At 45.5% G+C, this 22,243-nt stretch overlaps 1 protein-coding gene across 1 annotated transcript in view; it reads left to right on the top strand.

Moving 5' to 3' along the window:
* LOC137655767 (unconventional myosin-XIX-like) overlaps nucleotides 1-22,243 on the top strand; it is a 291,069-nt gene that overhangs the window by 4,763 nt on the left and 264,063 nt on the right. The window contains exon 2 of the mRNA XM_068389896.1: nucleotides 21,244-21,460. Within this exon, the coding sequence (XP_068245997.1) occupies nucleotides 21,244-21,460 (217 nt within the window). The remainder of the gene's footprint in view (nucleotides 1-21,243; nucleotides 21,461-22,243) is intronic.

Below are 22,243 nucleotides of genomic sequence, written 5' to 3'. Positions count from 1 at the left end.
ATATTCTCCCGCGCGCCAGCCCCGATATTCTCCCGCGCGCCAGCCCCGATATTCTCCCGCGCGCCAGCCCCGATATTCTCCCGCGCGCCAGCCCCGATATTCTCCCGCGCGCCAGCCCCGATATTCTCCCGCGCGCCAGCCCCGATATTCTCCCTCGCGCGAGCGTCAATATCCTCCCGCGTGCGAGACTACTAACTACACACGGCAAGGTCGCCATCGCCTCATTCCCCTCCCTGCAAGTGCATACCACTGCGCATTGTGGGAGAAGGGAAACTTTCAGAGGGGTCCAGGACCCCAAAGCCACCACAGGCGAACCCACCAATGATGGGGACTCCTCCCAGGGATCCTTCAATCCCTGTCCCTTCAAGGGGTATGTCTGACAGCGCGTCTGTCAGCCAACAGCCCTGGTTCGGTACACTGATCAGAGCCGTAACGCAGGCTCTCAAGCCTGTCTTCTCCGAATTGGGACACAGAACATGGCTTCTTTTACCCCTTCGAAGAGAAAAAGAGGAGTTCCAGTCGTGGTCACTTCCCCAAGGGCGAAACTGACTCCACGCAGACCTTCGAGGCAGGTTCCTTCTTTTCCTCAGACTGCCTCTCCTTCCCTTTCGGATGAAGATTTCCCGTCCCCAAGGGAATCACGCGAAGAGATACTTTCCCTCATCGTCCCAATGGGGGAAACCTCTCCTCGCGCCGAGGGGTCTACTCAGTTGGGGATTGAAAGGAACATGCCACCCTCGTCAATGTTGGAGTCCTTCCCAGGAAGGAATCTGAGGACTCCAAAACATTGCCAAAGTGTAGGATGGAGCCAGCTAGCCACTCAGGGAATGTACGTGACTTTCCCCAAGAAGAGCCTTTGGGGATAGAAGGAGACTTCGCTGCAAGTCCTACAGCAGGAGGAGACCAGCAAGAGTCAGAACATGCGTTTTGGCAAGTTCTGACTCTAATGAGGGCTCTCAACGGGTTTTCCGACCGAGAGATCCCTCATCGGGAGGGACCGTGTCCTTGTTACTCAGAAACCCTCCAAGACCAGTGCAGCACTGCCCTGGTCTGAAGGGGTTAAGAGTACCAGGGACAAGATCTCACAACAGCTCTCCGAGATGTCCTCCTCCAACCGTTCCGGTGCCACCAACAAGTGCCTCCCACCTCCTCGCTTACAGCAGAGGAGGTACTTCGAGATCTTTGAGGAGCTTTGTTTAGCTCTTCCTCTTCACCACTCACTGGAAGAGCTAACCAGGGGAGTCCCTCTTGAGAGAATCTCCAACTAGCAGGTCTCGTTCTCGGCAGCCGAGATCCTCAACCAGGAGAAAGTTGCGAAGTGTGCTCGATACCTGGTTGGGGACCTTAGGTATCCTGATAAGTTCTGAGGACTTCTCCAAAGAACGTACCAGGAAAGCTATGGAAACCTTCCTTCTCTCAGGTACTCGCATGATCTAGTTTCTGGCCCACCAAGTCTCAAACTTGTGGGCAGATACCATCCTGAAACGTTGGGATGCAGTAGCGGAGAGATTCCATCAGAAGGTCCCTAGCACCGAGATCAAGACTCCCTCCTTTATAGGGCTTTAACATCTAAGCCCTATAAGCCTCCAGCACCACAGCAATCCCGTCCAGTCAAGACCACTAAGACGACAACAGCAGCGAAGACCTTGGTGTCTAAGCCCTTTCCTGTCAAAGAAAGGAAAGGCAAAAAGTCCTCCAGGGGAGGCAAGAATCCTAGAGGGAGCAGCCGAGGCCACAAACGCTAGGATAGGCAGTCCCCCTGCATGTCCACCAGTAGGGGGATGCCTACAAAGTTTCTCAAACAGTTGGAAGCAACTTCGGGCCGATTCCTGGACAATCTCCGTGATCAGTCTAGGATATCGAATCCCGTTCATAACATCTCTACCTCCCCTGACAACGAATCCAGTGTCATTGAATTCCCTTGCCATGGGATCGGCAAGGGGGCAAACCCTTTGGGCAGAAGTCCAGACCCTGTTGAAGAAGGGCGCTCTCCAAGAGGTCCTCGACGGGTCTCCAGGCTTCTTCAGTCAACTCTTTCTTGTAAAGAAGGCGTCTTGAGGCTGTAGACCAGTCATCGACCTCTCAGCTCTGAAAAAGTTTGTCAAACAAACTCCGTTCAGCATGGAGACAGCGGACACGGTCAGACTAGCAGTAAGACCGCAAGACTTCATGTGCACAATGGACCATCAGGACGCGTACTTTCAGATCCCAGTCCATCCGTCTTCAAGGAAGTACTTCAGATTCAGCCTAGACAACAGAAAATACCAGTTCAAGGTACTGTGCTTCGGTCTCTCCACAGCACCACAAGTCTTCACCAGAGTGCTCACCCTAGTATCATCTTGGGCACACAGGATTGGCATCCGTCTCCTCCGTTATCTGGACGACTGGTTAATCCTAGCAGACTCGGTGTCATCCCTTCTTCAACACCGAGACAAACTTCTGAGACTTTGCCAAGATCTGGGGATCATGGTAAATCTCAAGAAGTCTTCACTGCTTCCCACTCAAAGACTGGTATACCTAGGCATGATTATAGACACCACTCTCCACAAAGCCTTCCCATCAGACGACAGGATAGCAAGGCTGAGGAAGTTCGCAAGACCTTTTCTCAGACGAGAAGAACTTCTAGCCCAATCGTGGTTACGTCTCCTCGGTCACCTTTCATCGCTGGCCCGTCTAGTTCCCAATGGTCGCCTCAGGATGAGATCCCTCCAGTGGTGACTCAAGCCTCGGTGGAATCAAGCGTACGACTCCCCGGACATCCAGATCTCCATGGGACCTGCGGAACTGACGGATCTCCAGTGGTGGGTGGCAGACAAGAACTTACGAAAAGGTGCGGATCTTCTCGTCTTCCCCCCAGATTTGATGCTGTTTTCGGACGCTTCAAAAAAAGGGTGGGGCCCCACGTGCTGCACCCATGACCTCAGGCCTCTGGTCAGAGTCAGAAAAGTACCTCCACATAAATCTCCTAGAGATGAAGGCCATCTTTCTGGCCCTTCAACAGTTCCAACAGTACCTTGCAAGTCACTCTGTGGTGGTGATGAGCGACAACACCACAGTAGTGGCCTACATCAACAAACAAGGATGTACTTTTTCGCAGCAACTATACCATTTACCAGTAGAGATACTGAGATGGGCCGAAATCCACTCGATACCACTATCGGCACGCTTCATTCAGGGCAAAAGGAATGTGCTCGCTGGCAACGTAAGCAGAGCATCTCAGATAGTGAGTACCGAGTGGTCTTTGGATCATCTAGTAGCCAACAAAGTCTTGATTTTGTGGGTTCTCCGACTATAGACCTCTTCGCAACGGCCCTGAACTTCAGGCTCCTGCTGTACTGTTCCCCAGTCCCAGACCCCAAGGGTCTCAGGCAAGATGCTTTCCAACAACGGTGGGACAATATCGACGTTTATGCCTTTCCCCCTGTTCTATCTGATGAGGAGGGTACTCAATAAGACCAGAACATTGGTCAATCTTTCAATGACCCTCATAGCTCCACTATGGCATCATGCAGAATGGTTCCCGGACCTTCTGCAACTCTTAACGGAGCCACCAAGAGAACTCCCTCCACAACACAATCTACTCAAACAACCACATGCCAACATCTTCCACAAATCTGTAGGTTCACTACGGCTTCACGCCTGGAGACTATCCAGCATCTCCTCTCCCAGAGAGGATTTTCGCAACAAGTTGCGATCAGGATGTCTCGACACCTGCGAAAGTCTTCAGTCTGTGGTTGGTGTCGTGGAAGGGGTATCTCTCCACTCGATGTCACTAATCCAACAATTGCGGAGTTCCTCGTGTATTTGCGGGAAGAAATGCACGACTTGAGTCCTCCATTTGTGAAGCGTTTGCTTCCAAACAGCAACATGCGAGTCTTTTTTTATCTTGAAAAGGCATATGATACCACATGGAGATACGGTATACTTAAAAGAATCCATGAGTTTGGATTAAGAAGAGAGCTACCACTATTTATTCAGTCATTTCTTTCACATAGAGTTTTCCAAGTGAGAGTTGGGGAAGCTCTATCACAGAGTAAATGCCAGGAAGGAGTTCCTCAGGGGAGTGTGCTGAGTGTAACCCTTTTTGCACTAGCAATTAATGGGATATCCTCAGTCATTCCCCGGGATGTTCTCGCAACATTATTTGCGGATGATCTCTCTATATCATTTGCTGGAGCTAGAATGGCAATGGTTGAGAGAAAAATACAACTCTCTATTGATAAAATTATCCATTGGGCCGATATGAATGGATTTAAGTTCTCGACAAGTAAAACTACAATTGTCCATTTCTGTTGTATCCGGGGAGTACATCCAGACCCGGATATATACATCAAAGGTCAACGGATACCATGTGCAAGTGAAGCTAAATTTTTAGGGTTGATATTTGATTGTAGGCTTATATGGGTTTCTCACTTAAAAGCATTAAAAGCTAAATGTATTGAAGCTATAAATCTTTTAAATGTATTGTCCCATACATCCTGGGGGGCAGACTGCAATACTATTTTAAAATTATACAAGGCCTTGATTTTTTCCAAAATTAGTTATGGATGTGAAATATACTCCTCAGCCACCCCAAGCTGGTTAAAAATATTAGATTCTATACATCATGCTGGTACAGTATTAGATTGTCCACAGGAGCCTTTAGAACCTCACCTATCACAAGTCTCCTTGTTGATGCTGGGGAGTTGCTTCTAGATCTTTACCGAATGTCCTCTATTATTCGGTATTGGTTTAGATTGCAAAGACTCCCTAATTCTTTAGCCTTTCAGACTGCAAGCCTTGTAAGGCACTCAACATACTTTGAGTTGAACCCGAAATCTCCTCAACCTTTTGGTGTTTCGGGTGAAACAATTATTTAACAATCTGGATATAATTAGAATTAAGGTGCTTCCATTCAAGGTATCATCAACACCTCCATGGAAATTACCTGACGTATCTTTTTGTAATTACTTTATTGGAGTTAAGAAGAATATGACTGACTTAGAATCCAGGTCTCTTTTTATGGAACATGTTGCAGAACATAGGGGATCGACTGTTATATATACTGATGGCTCCAAATCTGATGCTGGCATTGGATTTGGAGTACATAGTAATGATTTTAATTGTAGATGTGCACTTCCTCTAATTTCTTCCATATTTACTGCCGAACTGTGTGGCATACTAACCGCTATTGAGAAAATAGGGATGGAAAAGGAGGGTAATTTTACAATTTTTAGTGATGCAAGGAGTGTTCTTCAAGCTTCAGAAGTTTTTAATTCTAGTAACCCTTTAGTTTTAAAGATTTTAGAATGGCTTTTTATTATTGGACGGAGAGGTATAACAGTTCGATTTTGTTGGGTTCCAGCACATGTAGGTGTGTCTGGGAATGAGAAGGTAGATTTACTGGTGAAGAATGCTGTATCCGAGTTGCTACCAAGGAGGTATCCTATTCCCTTTAATGATTTCCTACCTTACATCAAGAAATTTTTTTGTAATAAATGGCAACAGCACTGGGATAGTCTAGATGGCAATAAAATGAGAGAAGTAACAAATGTCATATCACCTTGGAGGTATAACATGATACCCCGAAAATGGGAGACGATTCTTTGTTGTCTCCGTATTGGTCACACACGGTTGACACACGAGTTTCTGCTGCAGGGCCAACACCAACCGTATTGCGAGGACTGTTTAGTACCTTTAACAGTGAGGCATTTGTTGACCGAATGCCCTAATTTTCAATATTAAACTTACCCGATAATCATGTAGCTGTCAACTCTGTTGCCCGACAGAATTCTATGGAGGGATACGCCAGCTATCACAATACTAGAAGGGGGTGTTCTTACCAGCGCCACCTGTGGCCAGGTACTCAAGTACTTCTTGTTGACACCTCCTCAATTATTCCTCTGTCGTGCTTCTGACAAGACGTTCTGGGATACGCTTATGTTCTTGGAGTATTTTCACGACTTTGGTGAAGTATTTCTCTTTGATTTCGGCTGTCGCTTTACTGGAAACTTCTATTTTAGCTTAGTTAGCTTTTGGAATTAATTTGATTAATTTTGGTGACGAAGAGAGTATGAACTCTCGTTCACCTTTCAATGGCCGACCCTTCCCTTAGACGGAAGTGTTGGTATCTAAGAGAGTATAGACTCTCTTTCTTAATTTTGCTTAACAAAAGTTATAGATTTATTTTTATATCTCTCCGCCTCTTATAGGCCTCTTCGATTAACTTCCTTTTATTATAACTTATTAAAATTAATTTTTATATTTGTTTATATTCGACCTTCCTAATAGTAGGCGGTCTTTTCTTGGTACCGAAGTTAATTATCGTGAGTCCGTCATTTCGGTTTTACCTGTTAACATATTATGCTATTTTAAGGTCTTTGAAAGAATTTCTTTGATAGTCTCGTACTTTTTCAAAGTTGAACTAACGTTTTGTTTGTCTCGGCAGTTGTTGACGTTCAGAACGTTTCAACTTGCACTCTATCGTTACGATAGAGAAAGAATGTTCACGGTTTCACATTGCAGTAAGAGTAACCGTTTCTAGCATTTTGTTCATTCTTTCTTAACTTAATGGTTTTGATCCTAATAAAGGAACTTTTCTTTTTGGGAAATATTTCAGTTTTTTCCTTTAACAATAATATGTTTTAACGATATATATGATTGGGCTCTTCTCTCAGGTTCTAAGTCAAGAGAGAGAGAGAGAGAGAGATAGAGACGGAGGGAGAAAGAGGATAAACGTTTCCCTCAAGCCTGCCAGGCGTACGAGTAACGTCGTTATCGTTTTGCTCTTATCCCTAGTCTCTTTAGGGGAAGAAGGTAAACGTTTCTAGAGTGATCTAGTGTTTAGTCTCTTTCCAGCCACTGAATTTTCTTTCATTAGATTTTTCTGTTACATTGTAATTCTGTTTTCGCAATTACTAACTTTTGAGAAGGATAGAATTGCGTGTTTCAGGTACAAACCACTTAAAGTTTCGAGTTCAGTGAAATAAGTGCAAACAGAAATCAAAGTGATAAGTGATTAGCGCAAAGTATGTCAGTGTTATGCGTGAGGGTACTTTTGTGCGCGCCAGTCGTCCTCCCAGTCCGGGACCTCTTGCAAGCTCCCAAGCCCAGGGGAGAAGCAATGTCGAAGGGCATAAGGGTTCGGCAGGCCTTGATCGGCGCACAGAAGTATCCTCGGTGGTTGTGGGCGTGTCTTACCGAGACCGTCACTCCCACCCGCAGACGATTGAGCCCTTATTTTGCTCGTCTGCAGAAGAGATTTAGAGGAGAAAATAAAGGCAGAGTTACGCTGGTCTCAGGTCTCAAGACCTCTTAAACGTAAAGTCCAGACCTATGCCAGACGTACGAAGTAAAGTTCAACAACCCGGATGCAGTCATTGGGTTAGCTCTGTCTCTCCTCAGTCATCAGTTTGTCGGGCTGAGAGTGCGCCTACACTCCCCCCCCTCCCCTATGCTCGCTCCGCCTGATCGCAGTACCACCTGCCAGGCGTACGATGTTGTGGATTCTACTACAGTCCATGCAAGCACAGCTTTCGGACCTGATGCGTGAGTGTCGTGCTGAGAGTGTTGCACCTCCTCCTGCACCGGTGGTGCACCAACCGCCTGCACCCGTTCAGCCTGTGCTGCACCCGCCTGCACCGGTGGTGCACCAACCGGCTGCACCCGTTCAGCCTGTGCTGCACCCGCCTGCACTCGCTGCACCCAGTCGCAGCACCATCTGCCAGGCGTACGATGTTGTAGACTCTACTACAGTCCATGCAAGCACAGCTTTCGGACCTGTTGTGTGAGTGTCGGGCTGAGAGTGTTGCACCTCCCCTGCACCCGTTCAGCCTGTGCTCAACCCGCCTGCACTCGCTGCACCCAGTCGCAGCACCATCTGCCAGGCGTACGATGTTGTAGACTCTACTACAGTCCATGCAAGCACAGCTTTCGGACCTGTTGTGTGAGTGTCGGGCTGAGAGTGTTGCACCTCCCCTGCACCCTTTCAGCCTGTGCTCAACCCGCCTGCACTCGCTGCACCCAGTCGCAGCACCATCTGCCAGGCGTACGATGTTGAACCTCTTTCTGTGTTCGCTGTTCCCAGTGTTGTTCAGCCTCAGCCTTCTTTAAGGCAACCTTCGGTTTGGGATCAGGAGGATTACCCCACTCTTCCTCCTCCTCCCCTGGCTGCTCCACCGGTGGTGCAACTCTCGGTGGAGGTACAACCTCTTCCACCTGTGAGTCAGTCTCCTCAGCTGCTGCACCGAGCTCAACCCGTGCACCCTGATAATGCACCTTCCACTGTTGTTGTTCCAGCTCGTTCTGACTCTGCTGTTCAGCATACCTTACCTCCTTTTTCTAACCATGGCAAAAATATGAATCATGAGTTATGAATGTAAGGTAAACATTATGTTGATTTTTAAACCCCATGCAAGCATGCATAAAGCACTCTAGCACTGGTCATGGAATTTCTGAGAAATGTTAAACGCCATGCACACGCTCTGCTTTCCTTACAGCAGGCTCTGCTTACAGCAGGCTCTGCTTACTACATGCTCAGCATTCAGCATGCTCTGCATTCAGCATGCTCTGCATACAACATGCTCTGCATACAGCATGCTCTGCTTTCAGCATGCTATGCATACAACATGCTCTACATACAGCATGCTCTGCATACAACATGCTCTACATACAGCATGCTCTGCATACAGCATACTCTGCATTCATCATGCTCTGCATACCTTACCGCATGCTTCTCAACATATCTTGGGTTGTTGCCAACTCACTAGACTGTCAAGCAGTTTCATAACGTTGCCTTCTAGTCTGCTGCTTTTGCACCAGTGAACCCTCACTCAGAGAACTTAGCTTTTCTAGGATAAGGTCCCTGTAGATGAGAAAGTTCTTTTCTCCCTCCTTCTGATATTCCCTGAGGACTCTGTCATTTGGAGGGAGCCTTTAGCTGCATAACCTCTTATGGACTTTTATTTAAGCATAACATGCTTACAGGGAAGGTAATGGTTCCACTTCAGCCGCTAATCCCGTCTGTTACCACACCTGCTCCCATAGACCTTGAGCTGTGTTGCATGACATGCAGTCCAAGCTTAGTCCTTGTTAGAGGATTTTTGTTTACGGAGTCAATGTGTCACGGGGAAGACGTTCAACAACCAACAGAAGGGACTTGTTGTGACGCAGTGCGGCAACCTCAGCAACCCGTTAAGGAGTTGTCTGTACGACCCAGATAGTCTAGACAGATTCGGGTTGTCACTGTACTTCCTCGCTTGCCCATGATTGTCAGTTTACAGACTGTGCAGCAGTATCATGATCTTGTGTCCGGCTCCGTCAGACGACTGGCTTTTAAGAGCTCCCACAAGTCGTCGCTGTCTGGAGATTTTCAAATGGACTATGGATCTGACCAAGGAACTGGGCCTCCTGGTCAATTTTGAGGAGTCTCAGCTCGTTCCATCCCAGACCATTGTTTCCTTGGGTATGGATCTTCAGAGTCGAGCTTTTTGGACTTGTCCGTCGGCCCCAAGGATCTTCCAAGCCCTAGAATGCATCCAGAGCATGCTGAGAAGGAACCGATGCTTAGTCAGGCAGGGGATGAGTCTAACAGGGACACTTTCATCGCTGGCCCTGTTCATCGAGTTAGGGAGACTCCACCTCCGCCCCCTTCAGTATCATCTAGCTGCTCACTGGATAAAGGACATGACGCTAGAGACGGGCTCAGTTCCTGTTTCCGAAGAGATGAGGTCTACTCTAACGTGGTGGAAGAACAGCATTCTTCTCAAGGAAGGTCTACCTTTGGCTGTTCAGACCCCCGACCACCGTCTCTTCTCGGACGCATCAGACACGGGCTGGGGTGCGACACTGGACGGACAGGAATGCTCGGGAACATGGAATCAGGAGCAAAGGACACTTCACATCTATTGCAAGGAGTTGTTGGCAGTTCATCTGGCCTTGATAAACTTCAAGTCCCTCCAGCTTACAAGGTGGTGGAGGTGAACTCCGACTACACCACAGCCTTGGCTTACATCTCCAAGCAGAGAGGGACTCATTCGAGGAAGTTGTTCAAGATCGCAAGGGACCTCCTCATTTGGTCAAAGATCGAAAGCTCACGCTGGTAACGAGGCTCATTCAGGGCGATATGAATGTCATGGCAGATCGCCTCAGCCGTAAGGGTCAGGTCTTCCCCACAGAGTGGACCCTTCACAAGAATGTTTGCAGCAGACTTTGGGCCCTGTGGGGTCTGCCAACCATAGTTCTATTCGCTCCTCGATGACCAAGAAGCTCCTCTTGTATTGTTCTCCGATTCCAGACCCAACAGCAGTTCGCGTGGATGCCTTTCTGCTGGATTGGTCCCATCTCAACCTGTATGCATTCCCGCCGTTCAAGATTGTCAACAGGGTACTTCAGAAGTTCGCCTCTCACAAAGGGACACGGTTGACGTTGGTTGCTCCCCTCTGACCCGCGAGAGAAGGGTTCACCGAGGTACTGCAATGGCTGGTCGACGTTTCCCAGGACTCTTCCTCCTAGAGTGGACCTTCTGCGTCAACCTCACGTTAAGAAGGTACACCCAAACCTCCACGCTCTTCGTCTGACTGCCTTCAGACTATCGAAAGTCTCTCAAGAACTAGAGGCTTTTCGAAGGAGGCAGCCAGAACGATTGCCAGAGCAAGGACGACATCCTCTCTCAGAGTCTATCAGTCTTAATGGGAAGTCTTCCGAAGCTGGTGCAAGGCCAATGCAGTTTTCCTCAACCAGTACCACTGTAACCCAGATTGCTGACTTCCTGTTACATCTAAGGAACGTAAAATCCCTATCAGCTCCTACGATCAAGGGTTACAGAAGTATGTTGGCAGCGGTTTTCCGCCACAGAGGCTTGGATCTTTCCTCCAACAAAGATCTACAGGACCTCCTTAGGTCTTTTGAGACCTCAAAGGAACGTCGGTTGTCCACTCCAGGCTGGAATCTAGACGTGGTCCTAAGGTTCCTAATGTCATCAGGATTTGAACCATTCCAATCAGCCTCTTTTAAGGACCTCACATTAGAAACTCTTTTCCTCGTGTGCTTAGCAACAGGTAAAAGAGTAAGTGAGATCCACGCCTTCAGCAGGAACATAGGTTTCACATCTGAAACGGCTACATGTTCCTTGCGGCTCGTTTTTTTTTTTTTGGCTAAAACGAGCTTCCTTCCCGTCCTTGCCCTAAGTCGTTCGAGATCCCAAACCTGTCCAACATGGTGGGGAACGAACTAGAGAGAGTACTTTGCCCTGTTAGAGCTCTTAAGTACTATTTAAGAAGGTCAAAACCATTACGAGGACAATCAGAAGCCTTATGGTGTGCTATCAAGAAGCCTTCTCTACCAATGTCTAAGAACTCAGTTTCTTACTACATCAGGCTTCTGATTAGAGAAGCAAATTCTCATCTGAAGGAAGAAGACCTTGCTTTGCTGAAGGTAAGGACACATGAAGTGAGAGCTGTGGCTACTTCAGTGGCCTTCAAACAGAACCGTTCTCTGCAGAGTGTTATGGATGCAACCTATTGGAGAAGCAAGTCAGTGTTCGCATCATTCTATCTCAAAGATGTCCAGTCTCTTTACGAGTACTGCTACACCCTGGGTCCATTCGTAGCAACGAATGCAGTAGTAGGCGAGGGCTCAGCCACTACATTCCCATAATTCCATAACTTTTTAACCTTTCTCTTGAATACTTTTTATGGGTTGTTCGGTCGGCTAAGAAGCCTTCCACATCCTTGTTGATTTGGCGGGTGGTCAATTCTTTCTTGAGAAGCGCCGAGGTTAAAGGTTGTGATGAGGTCCTTTAGTATGGGTTGCAGCCCTGTATACTTTAGCACCTTTGGGTTGATTCAGCCTCCAAGAGGAACGCTGCGCTCAGTAAGGAAGTCGAACTTAAAAAAGAGACAGAGTAACGGTTCAATTCGACTTCCTTACCAGGTACTTATTATTTCATTGTTATTTGAGATAACTGTTATATGAAATATGGGATACTTAGCTATCCTTTAATCTTGTACACTGGTTTTCACCCACCCCCCTGGGTGTGAATCAGCTACATGATTATCGGGTAAGTTTAATATTGAAAAATGTTATTTTCATTAGTAAAATAAATTTTTGAATATACTTACCCGATAATCATGATTTAATTGACCCTCCCTTCCTCCCCATAGAGAACCAGTGGGACCGAGGAATAATTGAGGAGGTGTCAACAAGAAGTACTTGAGTACCTGGCCACAGGTGGCGCTGGTAAGAACACCCCCTTCTAGTATTGTGATAGCTGGCGTATCCCTCCATAGAATTCTGTCGGGCAACAGAGTTGACAGCTACATGATTATCGGGTAAGTATATTCAAAAATTTATTTTACTAATGAAAATAACATTTTTACTAACTTAAGAAATAGATATCTGTTTGAGGCTTGAGGTGAGGATGGCAGGTTCATCCTTGCCAAGATTCTTGGACATGATGTGGCCTACTATGTGAGCGGAACTTTTAGATTTATTTCAGAAGCAGGTCTTCTGAAAACTATTTAATTATTATAATGACTTCTTAACTTTCATGGTTTTAATTAAATTCTCTTTTATTTTTTATATATGATAAATGCTATTGGTGTCAGTGATCGTAGATGTCAGGATGCCAGAAAACTTTCAATCAATCAATCAATCAACCAAGATTCTTGGACATGATGTGTCCTACTATGCGAGCGGAATTTTTAGATTTATTTCAAAAGCAGGTCTTCTGAAAACCATTTAATTAATATAATGACTTCATAACTTTTATGGTTTTAATTGAATTATCTTTTATTTTTCATGTATAATAAATGCTATTGGCATCAACGACCTTAGATGTCAGGATGCCAGAAAACTTTCAATCAATCAATCAGTCTCGGCAGTGAAAGGCTATCGCTCAGCATTAAGTCTCGCCTTTAGGCTGAAAGGTATGGACATTTCTTCATTGCTAGAACTTTCTCTACTCATACGTAGTTATGAACTTACCTGCCCTCAGTCAGAAGTGAGACCTTCCCCATGGAACGTGGTTTGAGTTCTCAGGCCTCTTAAGAGACCTCCCTATGAACCATTACGCCAGGCATCAGATCGCCACCTAACCTGGAAGATGGTATTCCTGCTAGCTTTGGCCTCGGCCAAGCGAGTCAGCGAACTTCATGGTCTCTCGTATGACATTGCCCATTCAAGGGGATGGGGGGAGGTAACGTTGAGCTTCGTCCCTGAGTTTATTGCTAAGACTCAGAATCCAGGAGTAGCGGATCTTCGATTCGACTCCTGGATTTCTAGTCTCCGTACTGTAACAGATAACCCAGACCATCTCTTACTATGCCCAGTAAGGAGCTTGAGGCTGTACCTCAAAAGAACAGCCACAGCCCATCCTCGTGTGCCAGCACTATTCGTCAGCACAGGAAGGACTAAGAGGAGGGTCGCCAAGAACACCATCTCTGCATGGATTCGCATGGTCATTGACCTGGCACTGAATCCAGACTCTCCTCCGTCACGTCGCCCCAGGGCACATGATGTCAGGGGCACAGCTACGTCCCTGGCTTTCAAAAGAAATTTTTCAGTGACGCAGGTTCTTCAAGCTGGGGTGTGGAAACGTCAAACAACGTTCTCATCCCACTACCTGCAAGACGTGACCCACAGGGGACTCGATACATTCTCTATCAGTCCTGTGGTGGCTGCACAACAGCTGGTTTAAAACCTCAAGCTCCTTATTGAACAAGTAGCAGAAGGTTGAGGGCATTGTTAGCCGGTTTTAGTCTGCATGAATGAAAAGGTTTGACTGGCCCTTATTCTTTTCTTCATCCTCCCCTCTCTTGGGGAAAGCGGCATCCTGGGTTCTCTGCATAGCTGACCTCAAACCACTGCAGGTAAACCATGCTCCCTTGTGTTCCTACTACTGTATTAAGATTAATACTGTTACGTCCCCATACCCTGACGAGGTGGTATTGGAAAAGTCCTAGTCTACAAGTTTCCATCTAAAGAAGTTCAGAACAACTTTCTAGGACGAGTCACACTTCTTCATACCTTCACACACAGCTTGTGTAGGCCGCAGACCTTGTGTAGCAAGGTTTTAGCGAAGTGCAGGGACTCCTTATTTCTTGGGTGCTTACACACTCAAATAAGGAGTCCTTGGGCAAAGCCAAAAGCCAGACTGGCTGGAACGTCCACCCTTCCTAATGGGTAAGTCACCCCTATTAAGTAGCGTGGTTTGTATTCCAGTTACGGAACAAATGACAAATTCGTAGATAATTTGTATTTTTGCTAACTATACAAACCTTAGCTATTTAACCAAACTTGCCCGCCAGCCCTATCCCCCTTGAAGTCCTACCTCCAAGCAAAGTGAGCTCAAGCACATGTTTGTGAGAGGGGGGTGGGCTACCCTCCCAAACCCCCGCTAACTAGCGGTGTGGGTAGTAAACCCTCGTTAAAAATTAATGGCTCGTCATTTCAGCTACCTCGAAAGTAATACCCCTATTAAATAGCTAAGGTTTGTATAGTTAAGAAAAATACAATTTTAAATATTTAACTTAGCCGGTGAATATATAGCTGCAACTCTGTTGCTCGACAGGCAAAAAACTGTACAAAAAAAAACTCGCCAGCGATCGCTATACAGGTTGCGAGTGTGCCCATCAGCGCCAGCTGTCGGCCAGATACCAAGCTCCATGTAAACAAAGACTCAATTTTCTCTCTGTCGACGTGTCGACAAGACGTACTTTACTCGCTGTTGAAACCTGGAGTTTTTCCCATCATCTTTGGTGAAGTATTATATTCTGGTTTGAGCTTTCGCAGTGCAGGTGTTTTTTTCTTCATCTTAAATCTTGAACTCGTTTTGGATAGATTTAATTTTTGGTGACAAAGAGAGCATGGACTTTCTTTGGCTCTTAAATGGCCGACCCTTCCCTTAGACGGAAGTGTGTTTAGGCTTTTAGTAATTATCTTATCACGTTATAAATTAATTATAGATTTTCCTCTATATATTTTATATCTCTCCGCCTTTATTAGGCCTCTTCGATTAACTTTCCATTTATAATAAACATAAAAAATAAATTTTAATGTTTTGTTTATATGCGACCTTTCCTGAGAGTAGGCGGTCCTATCTTGGAAACCGAAGTTAAACAACGTTGAGCCCTTTGCAATCGTAAATAGCTTTTAAAGAGCTAATGATTTAAAACCTTTTAAATGAATATTTTTAATAAATATTTTATGAAAGAATTTCTTTGAATAGTCTTCGTACTATTTTCAAAGATGAACTAACGTTTAGTTTATTTATACTACGCAGTTTGCGCTCTATCGTTACGATAGAGAGAGAGAGTATCACGGTTTCACTTTGCAGAAAGAGTAAATCGATTCTGACGTTTTGTTCATTCTTCTTTCAAAGCTTAAATGTTTTAAATTCTATTTTAAAGGAACTTTTTAATTGAAAAACCTTTCAGTTTTTTCCTTTGGTCAAATAACATGTTTTTTTGACAAAATGTAATTGGGCTCTTCTGTTAGGTGCGAAATCGAGAGAGAAAGAGAGAGAGATATAGAGACGGAGGGAGAGAGAGGAGAGAAAACGTTCCGTTCAAGCGGGTAACGTTGTTCTCGAGTTTCTCTCGTCCCTAGTCTTGGTACGGGGAGAAAGGATAAAACGTTTTTAGTTTTTTATTCTCGTCCCCAGGCTATGTGCGGTTAGAGATTGAAAACGTAGTTTTGAATGAACTAGTGTTTAGTCTCTTCCCCAGCCACTGAATTTTTTATCTTAAAATATGTTTTCTGTTTTTTGCTGGTATTAATGAGCTTGCATTATACTACTGATTTCGCAATTACTACCTTTTGATGAGGGTAGAATTGCGTGCTTCAGGTAGAAATCAGTAAAAGTTTCGATTTCAGTGAAATAAGTGCAAAACAGAAAATCGAAGTGATAAAGTGATATTGCGCTAAGTGTTACAGTGTTGCGTCCGAGGGTTCGTCTGTTCGTGCCTGTCGTTCACCTAGTCCGGGACCTCTTGCAAGCTCCCAAGCCCAGGGGAGAAGTAATGTCGAACGACTTATGGGTTCGAGAGGCCTTGATCAACGAACAGACGTTTCCCTCTATGGTATCGGGTGTATCTTACCAAGATCCTCCCTACCATAAGGCGAGAGAGACGTTTTTTCTCCTCGTCATCCGAAGGCTTTTCGCATGAAAAACCTGTAATAAGGTTTCGAAGCCCTTAAGCGAAAGTCAGTCCTTTCAGGACAGGTCCAGCGTCCTGCTTGCAGCCATTAGGACAGCTCTGACCCTATGCAGTCTCGGAAAACTGCTCGCCGCCTAACAAAAGCGTAACACAGACTCCGAGAGTCCTTTTTGTTGGCAAAGTGTTGCGGTCACAGACGTTACCCTCGTCTCTTACCACAACCATTTCCGTTGATCCTTAATGGGTTGTACGGCAAGACATGCAGAATATGCTTGCCTCCCTTATGGAAGACTATTCTGCCGATTAGTCCGTTGAGTCTAGCCGTTTATCTCATCGATATCCTGGCTTTCAGCCAACCTAACGTTCCTTTGTGCTTCCTGTTGACGTTGGCGTAGCTAAGTCACGTCAGTCAGGTTGTTTAGAACCACACTCGATGCGGTCTCGTGTGGATTTTCAGCCACATTTGGACGTTAGGCCACTTGCTGATGCTCCTGTTGACGTTCAGGACGTTCGCTAACAATCGGAGTTGACTTGTTTTGACGCTGTGCGTCAACCTCCGCATTCTAGAGTTGTTTTGACTGCTCAGTCTAGGCAGTCAAAGCAGTCTCGAGTGGACGCTGTGCGTCCTCACGCACCTGTTGTTGTTGACAGTTCAGTTGTTGACAGTTCACAGACTGTCAAGCAGTTACATGACGTTGCGTCCTGGTCCGCTACTAATGCACCAGTGCGTGTGGACTCTGCTTGTAAAGCATTGCCACCACGGTAGGTCTCTCCCTTGCTTGAGACTCAGCTTTTATTGGACAAGGTTCCTGTAGATGAGGAAGTTGCTGTTCCCCCTCCTACTGATATTCCCTTGAGGACTCTGTCAGACGGAGAGAAGCCTAAAGCTGCTTAGCCCTCTGTGGACTTTAATTAAATCATGATGATTTTTTTAAGGATCTTTGTCCGGATCTTTTTGTAACTGCTGCTCCTCGTTTGCCTAGACGTCAGAGCTTACACTAGGCCTAGCCACTTCGAAGCCGTTGTTTATAAGCTAGTGCTCTCTCGCTCTCCTAGAGAGCTTTACGTTTGCTAGGCGACTGGTTTATCACCAGGAGGAGTTTGGGAGATACAGCCTTTGCTTTCCCTTCTTTTAAACTGGCTTATAGAGCGAGAGTCTGATATGACACGAGAGAAGTTCTCGGCTTGGGAGTTCATGCCTCTGTCCAGATAGACTTCTCAAATCTCGTAGACTCTCCCTGGCGCCTGGCCAGGAGACGCTCCAAGTTGTTTACAGGTCAACTTCACAGCTGTTTTCGAGCCTTTGAAGTTTTGCTGTACAATTATGTCATGCATAAACAAGGCTTTCAGGGATGGAAAGCGGTACCGCCTCAGTCGCTAACCCCGTCTGTTGCCGCACCTGCTCCCGTAGACCCTAAATGGGCTTTGCTGCAAGACATGCAGTCCAAGCTTGCGTCCTTGATAGAGGACTTTAATGCGGAGAAGGTTGCTGCCGAACCTTCTGGCCAACAACCTTCCAACCGGTCGGTTGTGCGTCCTGTTGACGCTGAGGTAACCTTCTCACGTCTACCAGTTGAGGTGGTTCCTCCACCGATGCGACCCAGTGTGGGTTGCCAGCCGCACGTTGACGTTAAGCGACGCTCGGAGGTGGTTGTTGACGTTCAGGACGTTCAACAACCAGCAGAGATGACTTGTTGTGACATGGTGCGTCAACCTCAGCAACCTGGTATGGTGTTGACTGCACAACCCAGACGGTCTAGACAGTCTAGGGTGGACGCTGTGCTTCCTCGCGCACCCATGGTTGTTGACAGTTCACAGACTGTGCAGCAGTTCCATGACGTTGCGTCCGGCTCCGTCATGCATGCACCAGTGCGACCGGACTCAGCGAGCCAGACGTTGCCCACTCCGTTGCCGTTTCCTCATCAGTTTTCGGATGAGGAACTATCTGATGAGGACGTTGCTGAACAACAAGACGATCAGCCCCCAGAATAGATCAAGCCCTGCTATCCATCCAGAAGATGCTGAAGAAGGAACGCTGCTCAGTCAGGCTGTGGATGAGTCTGGTGGGGACGCTGTCATCCCTGGAACAGTTTGTATCACTAGGAAGACTACACCTCCGTCCTCTTCAATACCATCTGGCTTTTCACTGGAAAAAGGATAAGACGCTAGAAGCGGTCTCGATCCCGATTTCCGGAAAGATAAAGTCTTGTCTGACTTGGTGGAAGGACAATATCAACCTAAGAGAGGGTCTTCCCCTGGCTGTTCAGACTCCCCACCACGTTCTCTTCTCGGACGCATCGGACTTGGGCTGGGGCGCGACACTGGACGGTCGGGAATGCTCAGGTCTGTGGAACTCGAGTCAGAGGAGCATGCATATCAACTGCAAGGAGCTGTTGGCAGTTCATCTGGCCTTGAAAAGCTTCGAGTATCTCCTTCGAGGCAAAGTGGTGGAAGTAAACTCGGACAACACCACGGCCTTGGCGTACATCTCCAAACAAGGAGGTACCCACTCACTGACGTTGTACGAGATCGCAAGGGACCTGCTCATCTGGTCAAAAGGTCAAGACATCTCCCTAGTAACGAGGTTCATCCAAGGCAACTTGAATGTCATAGCAGATTGTCTCAGTCGGAAAGGGCAAGTAATTCCAACAGAATGGACCCTCCACAAGGATGTGTGCAAGAGACTTTGGGCCATTTGGGGTAAACCAACCATAGATCTCTTTGCAACCTCGCTGACCAAGAGGCTTCCAATCTATTGCTCCCCAGTCCCGGACCCAGCAGCAATACATATAGATGCCTTCCTCCTAGATTGGTCACATCTGGATCTCTACGCATTCCCACCGTTCAAGATTGTCAACAAGGTACTGCAGAAGTTCGCCTCTCACGAAGGGACAAGGTTGACTTTAGTTGCTCCCCTCTGGCCCGCGAGAGAATGGTTCACCGAGGTACTTCGATGGCTAGTAGACGTTCCCAGAAGTCTTCCTCTAAGGGTGGACCTTCTACGTCAGCCTCACGTAAAGAAGGTACACCAAAGCCTCCTCGCTCTTCGTCTGACTGCCTTCAGACTATCGAAAGACTCTCGAGAGCTAGAAGCTTTTCGAAGGAGGCAGCCAGTGCGATTGCTAGAGCAAGGAGAGCGTCCACCATTAGAGTCTACCAGTCGAAGTGGGAAGTCTTCCGAGACTGGTGCAAGTCAGTTTCTGTATCCTCGACCAGTACCTCTGTAGCTCAAATAGCTGATTTTCTCTTATACCTGAGAAAAGGACGATCCCTTTCAGCTCCCACTATCAAGGGCTACAGAAGCATGTTGGCATCAGTCTTCCGGCATAGAGGCTTAGATCTTTCCAACAGTAAAGATCTTCAAGACCTCCTTAAGTCTTTTGAGACCACCAAGGAGCGTCGTTTGGCTACCCCTGGATGGAATTTAGACGTGGTGCTAAGATTCCTCATGTCAGACAGGTTTGAGCCGTTACAATCAGCCTCCCTGAAAGATCTCACTCTAAAGACTCTTTTCCTGGTATGCTTAGCCTCGGATAAAAGAGTCAGTGAGATTCATGCCTTCAGCAAGAACATCGGATTTTCGTCAGAAAAAGCCACCTGTTCGCTGCAACTTGGTTTTCTAGCCAAAAATGAGCTGCCTTCTCGGCCTTGGCCTAAATCTTTCGATATTCCCAGCTTATCGGAGATCGTAGGCAATGAACTAGAAAGAGTCTTATGCCCTGTTAGAGCTCTTAAGTTCTATTTAAAGCGTACCAAACCTTTACGAGGCCAATCTGAAGCTTTATGGTGTTCAGTTAAGAAACCATCTTTGCCTATGTCAAAGAATGCTTTATCATACTTTATCAGATTGTTAATACGAGAAGCTCATTCACATCTGAGTGAGGAAGACCAAGCTTTGCTTAAGGTGAAGACGCACGAAGTTAGAGCTGTAGCAACTTCCGTGGCCTTTAAGCAAAATAGATCTCTGCGAAGTATAATGGACGCAACCTATTGGAGAAGCAAGTCAGTGTTCGCGTCTTTTTATCTAAAGGATGTTCAGTCTCTTTACGAGAACTGCTACACACTGGGACCATTCGTAGCAGCGAGTGCAGTAGTGGGTGAGGGCTCAACCACCACAATTCCCTAATTCCATATCCTTTTAATCTGTCTCTTGAAATGTTTTTAATGTTGTTTTTATGGGTTGTCCGGAAGGCTAAGAAGCCTTTCGCATCCTGGTTGATTTGGCGGGTGGTCAAAGTCATTTCTTGAGAGCGCCCAGATTAGGGGTTTGATGAGGTCCTGTTGTATGGGTTGCAGCCCTTGATACTTCAGCTCCTAGGGGTCTATCAGCATCCTAAGAGGATCGCAAGGCTCCGTAAGGAAGACGTACTTATAAGGCAGAGTAATCGTACAAGTCGACTTCCTTACCAGGTACCTATTTATTTTGTTTTTGTTATTTTGATAACTTCTAAAATGAAATAAAAACTCTTAGCTCATAAAATGTAAACATATTTTACTGGTCTCTACCCACCATCCTGGGTGTGAATCAGCTATATATTCACCGGCTAAGTTAAATATTTAAAAATGATATTTTAATTATAAAATAAATTTTTGAATATACTTACCCGGTGAATATATAAATTAAATGACCCTCGCTTCCTCCCCAATAGAGACGCAGTGGGACGAGGAGAAAATTGAGTCTTTGTTTACATGGAGCTTGGTATTTGGCCGACAGCTGGCGCTGATGGGCACACCCGCAACCTGTATAGCGATCGCTGGCGAGTTTTTTTTGTACAGTTTTTTGTCTGTCGAGCAACAGAGTTGCAGCTATATATTCACCGGGTAAGTATATTCAAAAATTTATTTTATAATTAAAATATCATATTATCTATGAATTTGTCATATTTATTAATTCCATGTTTTTTGTAGATTCTGGTATTCAAGCAAAGTTTATACATGTAATAACATGTTTTTCCTAGGCTTAGTGTAGTTTATCTCAATTTGTCCTAGAATATGTGAAAAATTAAAAAATTATGCAGCTTGCATCTGAAAACAAGCTCTTGTCGTTGACTTTGGTGTGTGTTGTTTTTAGGAATATAGTTTGACATTTGATATTCTCTTATTTCAGGAAAAAAATTACAACACGGCAGGGCCTAAACCTTGTCAAAATAAAGTTCCACCTCCTGTTCCAAAAAAGAAGCACAAGGGTACAACAGGGGCTGCTCCAATTTCATCCGAAGAAGTTGATGATACAAAGTCTCCCAATAACGCTCTACAGGTTTCTATTGAAGAATTAATCTTTTGTGAGGATCTGACAAGACTGCCTCTGCTTTATGATCATACAGGTACAATATCAAGTTTTGCATGGTAAATAATTAAACATCTGTTATTCATGACTTGAAAATGTGTTTGAGACTTGTACAGTAACTCATCTAGAATACAGCCAACTGATTTAATAAGAATATCTATTTTACTGATATTGGGGCCAAGAAGCTCACACTTTCTTAAACATTAGCATTATGACTCGCAAGTAACTAGTGAAATAATGAATGTTATCATTAACCCTGGATAGGTACGGTCCTCGGACACCCCTTTAAGGGTATACTCGGACGCGAACGACCCCGACGCCAAAAAAAATTCTTGAAAAATCAGTTTTTGCAGTAACCTCCTTTTTTCTTTTGCCAAAAAAAACTTCAATGAATGCTTAAAACAACTGTAAAGATAAATACTACTCATCTGCAGAAAAACTATTTATTATAAATATTTTAAAAAATTAAGTAGAAAAAAAAAAGACCTGACATAAAAATTCATAAAAAAAAAGTTTATACATATATACACAAATCCTTTTAGGAATTGATTCTTGAATGTTTAGGACACATCTTGATGTATTTTGGATGAAGTCGGACCCATGGAGGTGAAGATCTGAAATGAGAAAAAAAGGGTAACTTTTTTTGGCCAAAAAAAATTGTCCAAATTTCATGAATTTTTTTGGGTACCCAAATGAAATAGGAAGTGGCTAATTTTTTTAGGGAATAAACATATGTTATCCTAAAATAGAAATATGTAAAAAAATCTTCATTATTTTGTAAATTACATTTATATCAGGGGCCATATCTAAAGGTAATTTT

Source organism: Palaemon carinicauda, chromosome 16, assembly GCF_036898095.1.
Source record: "Palaemon carinicauda isolate YSFRI2023 chromosome 16, ASM3689809v2, whole genome shotgun sequence".
NCBI lineage: Eukaryota > Metazoa > Arthropoda > Malacostraca > Decapoda > Palaemonidae > Palaemon > Palaemon carinicauda.
The sequence above is the reverse complement of the archived record's forward strand: the minus strand, read 5'-3'. Positions and strand labels throughout refer to the sequence as shown.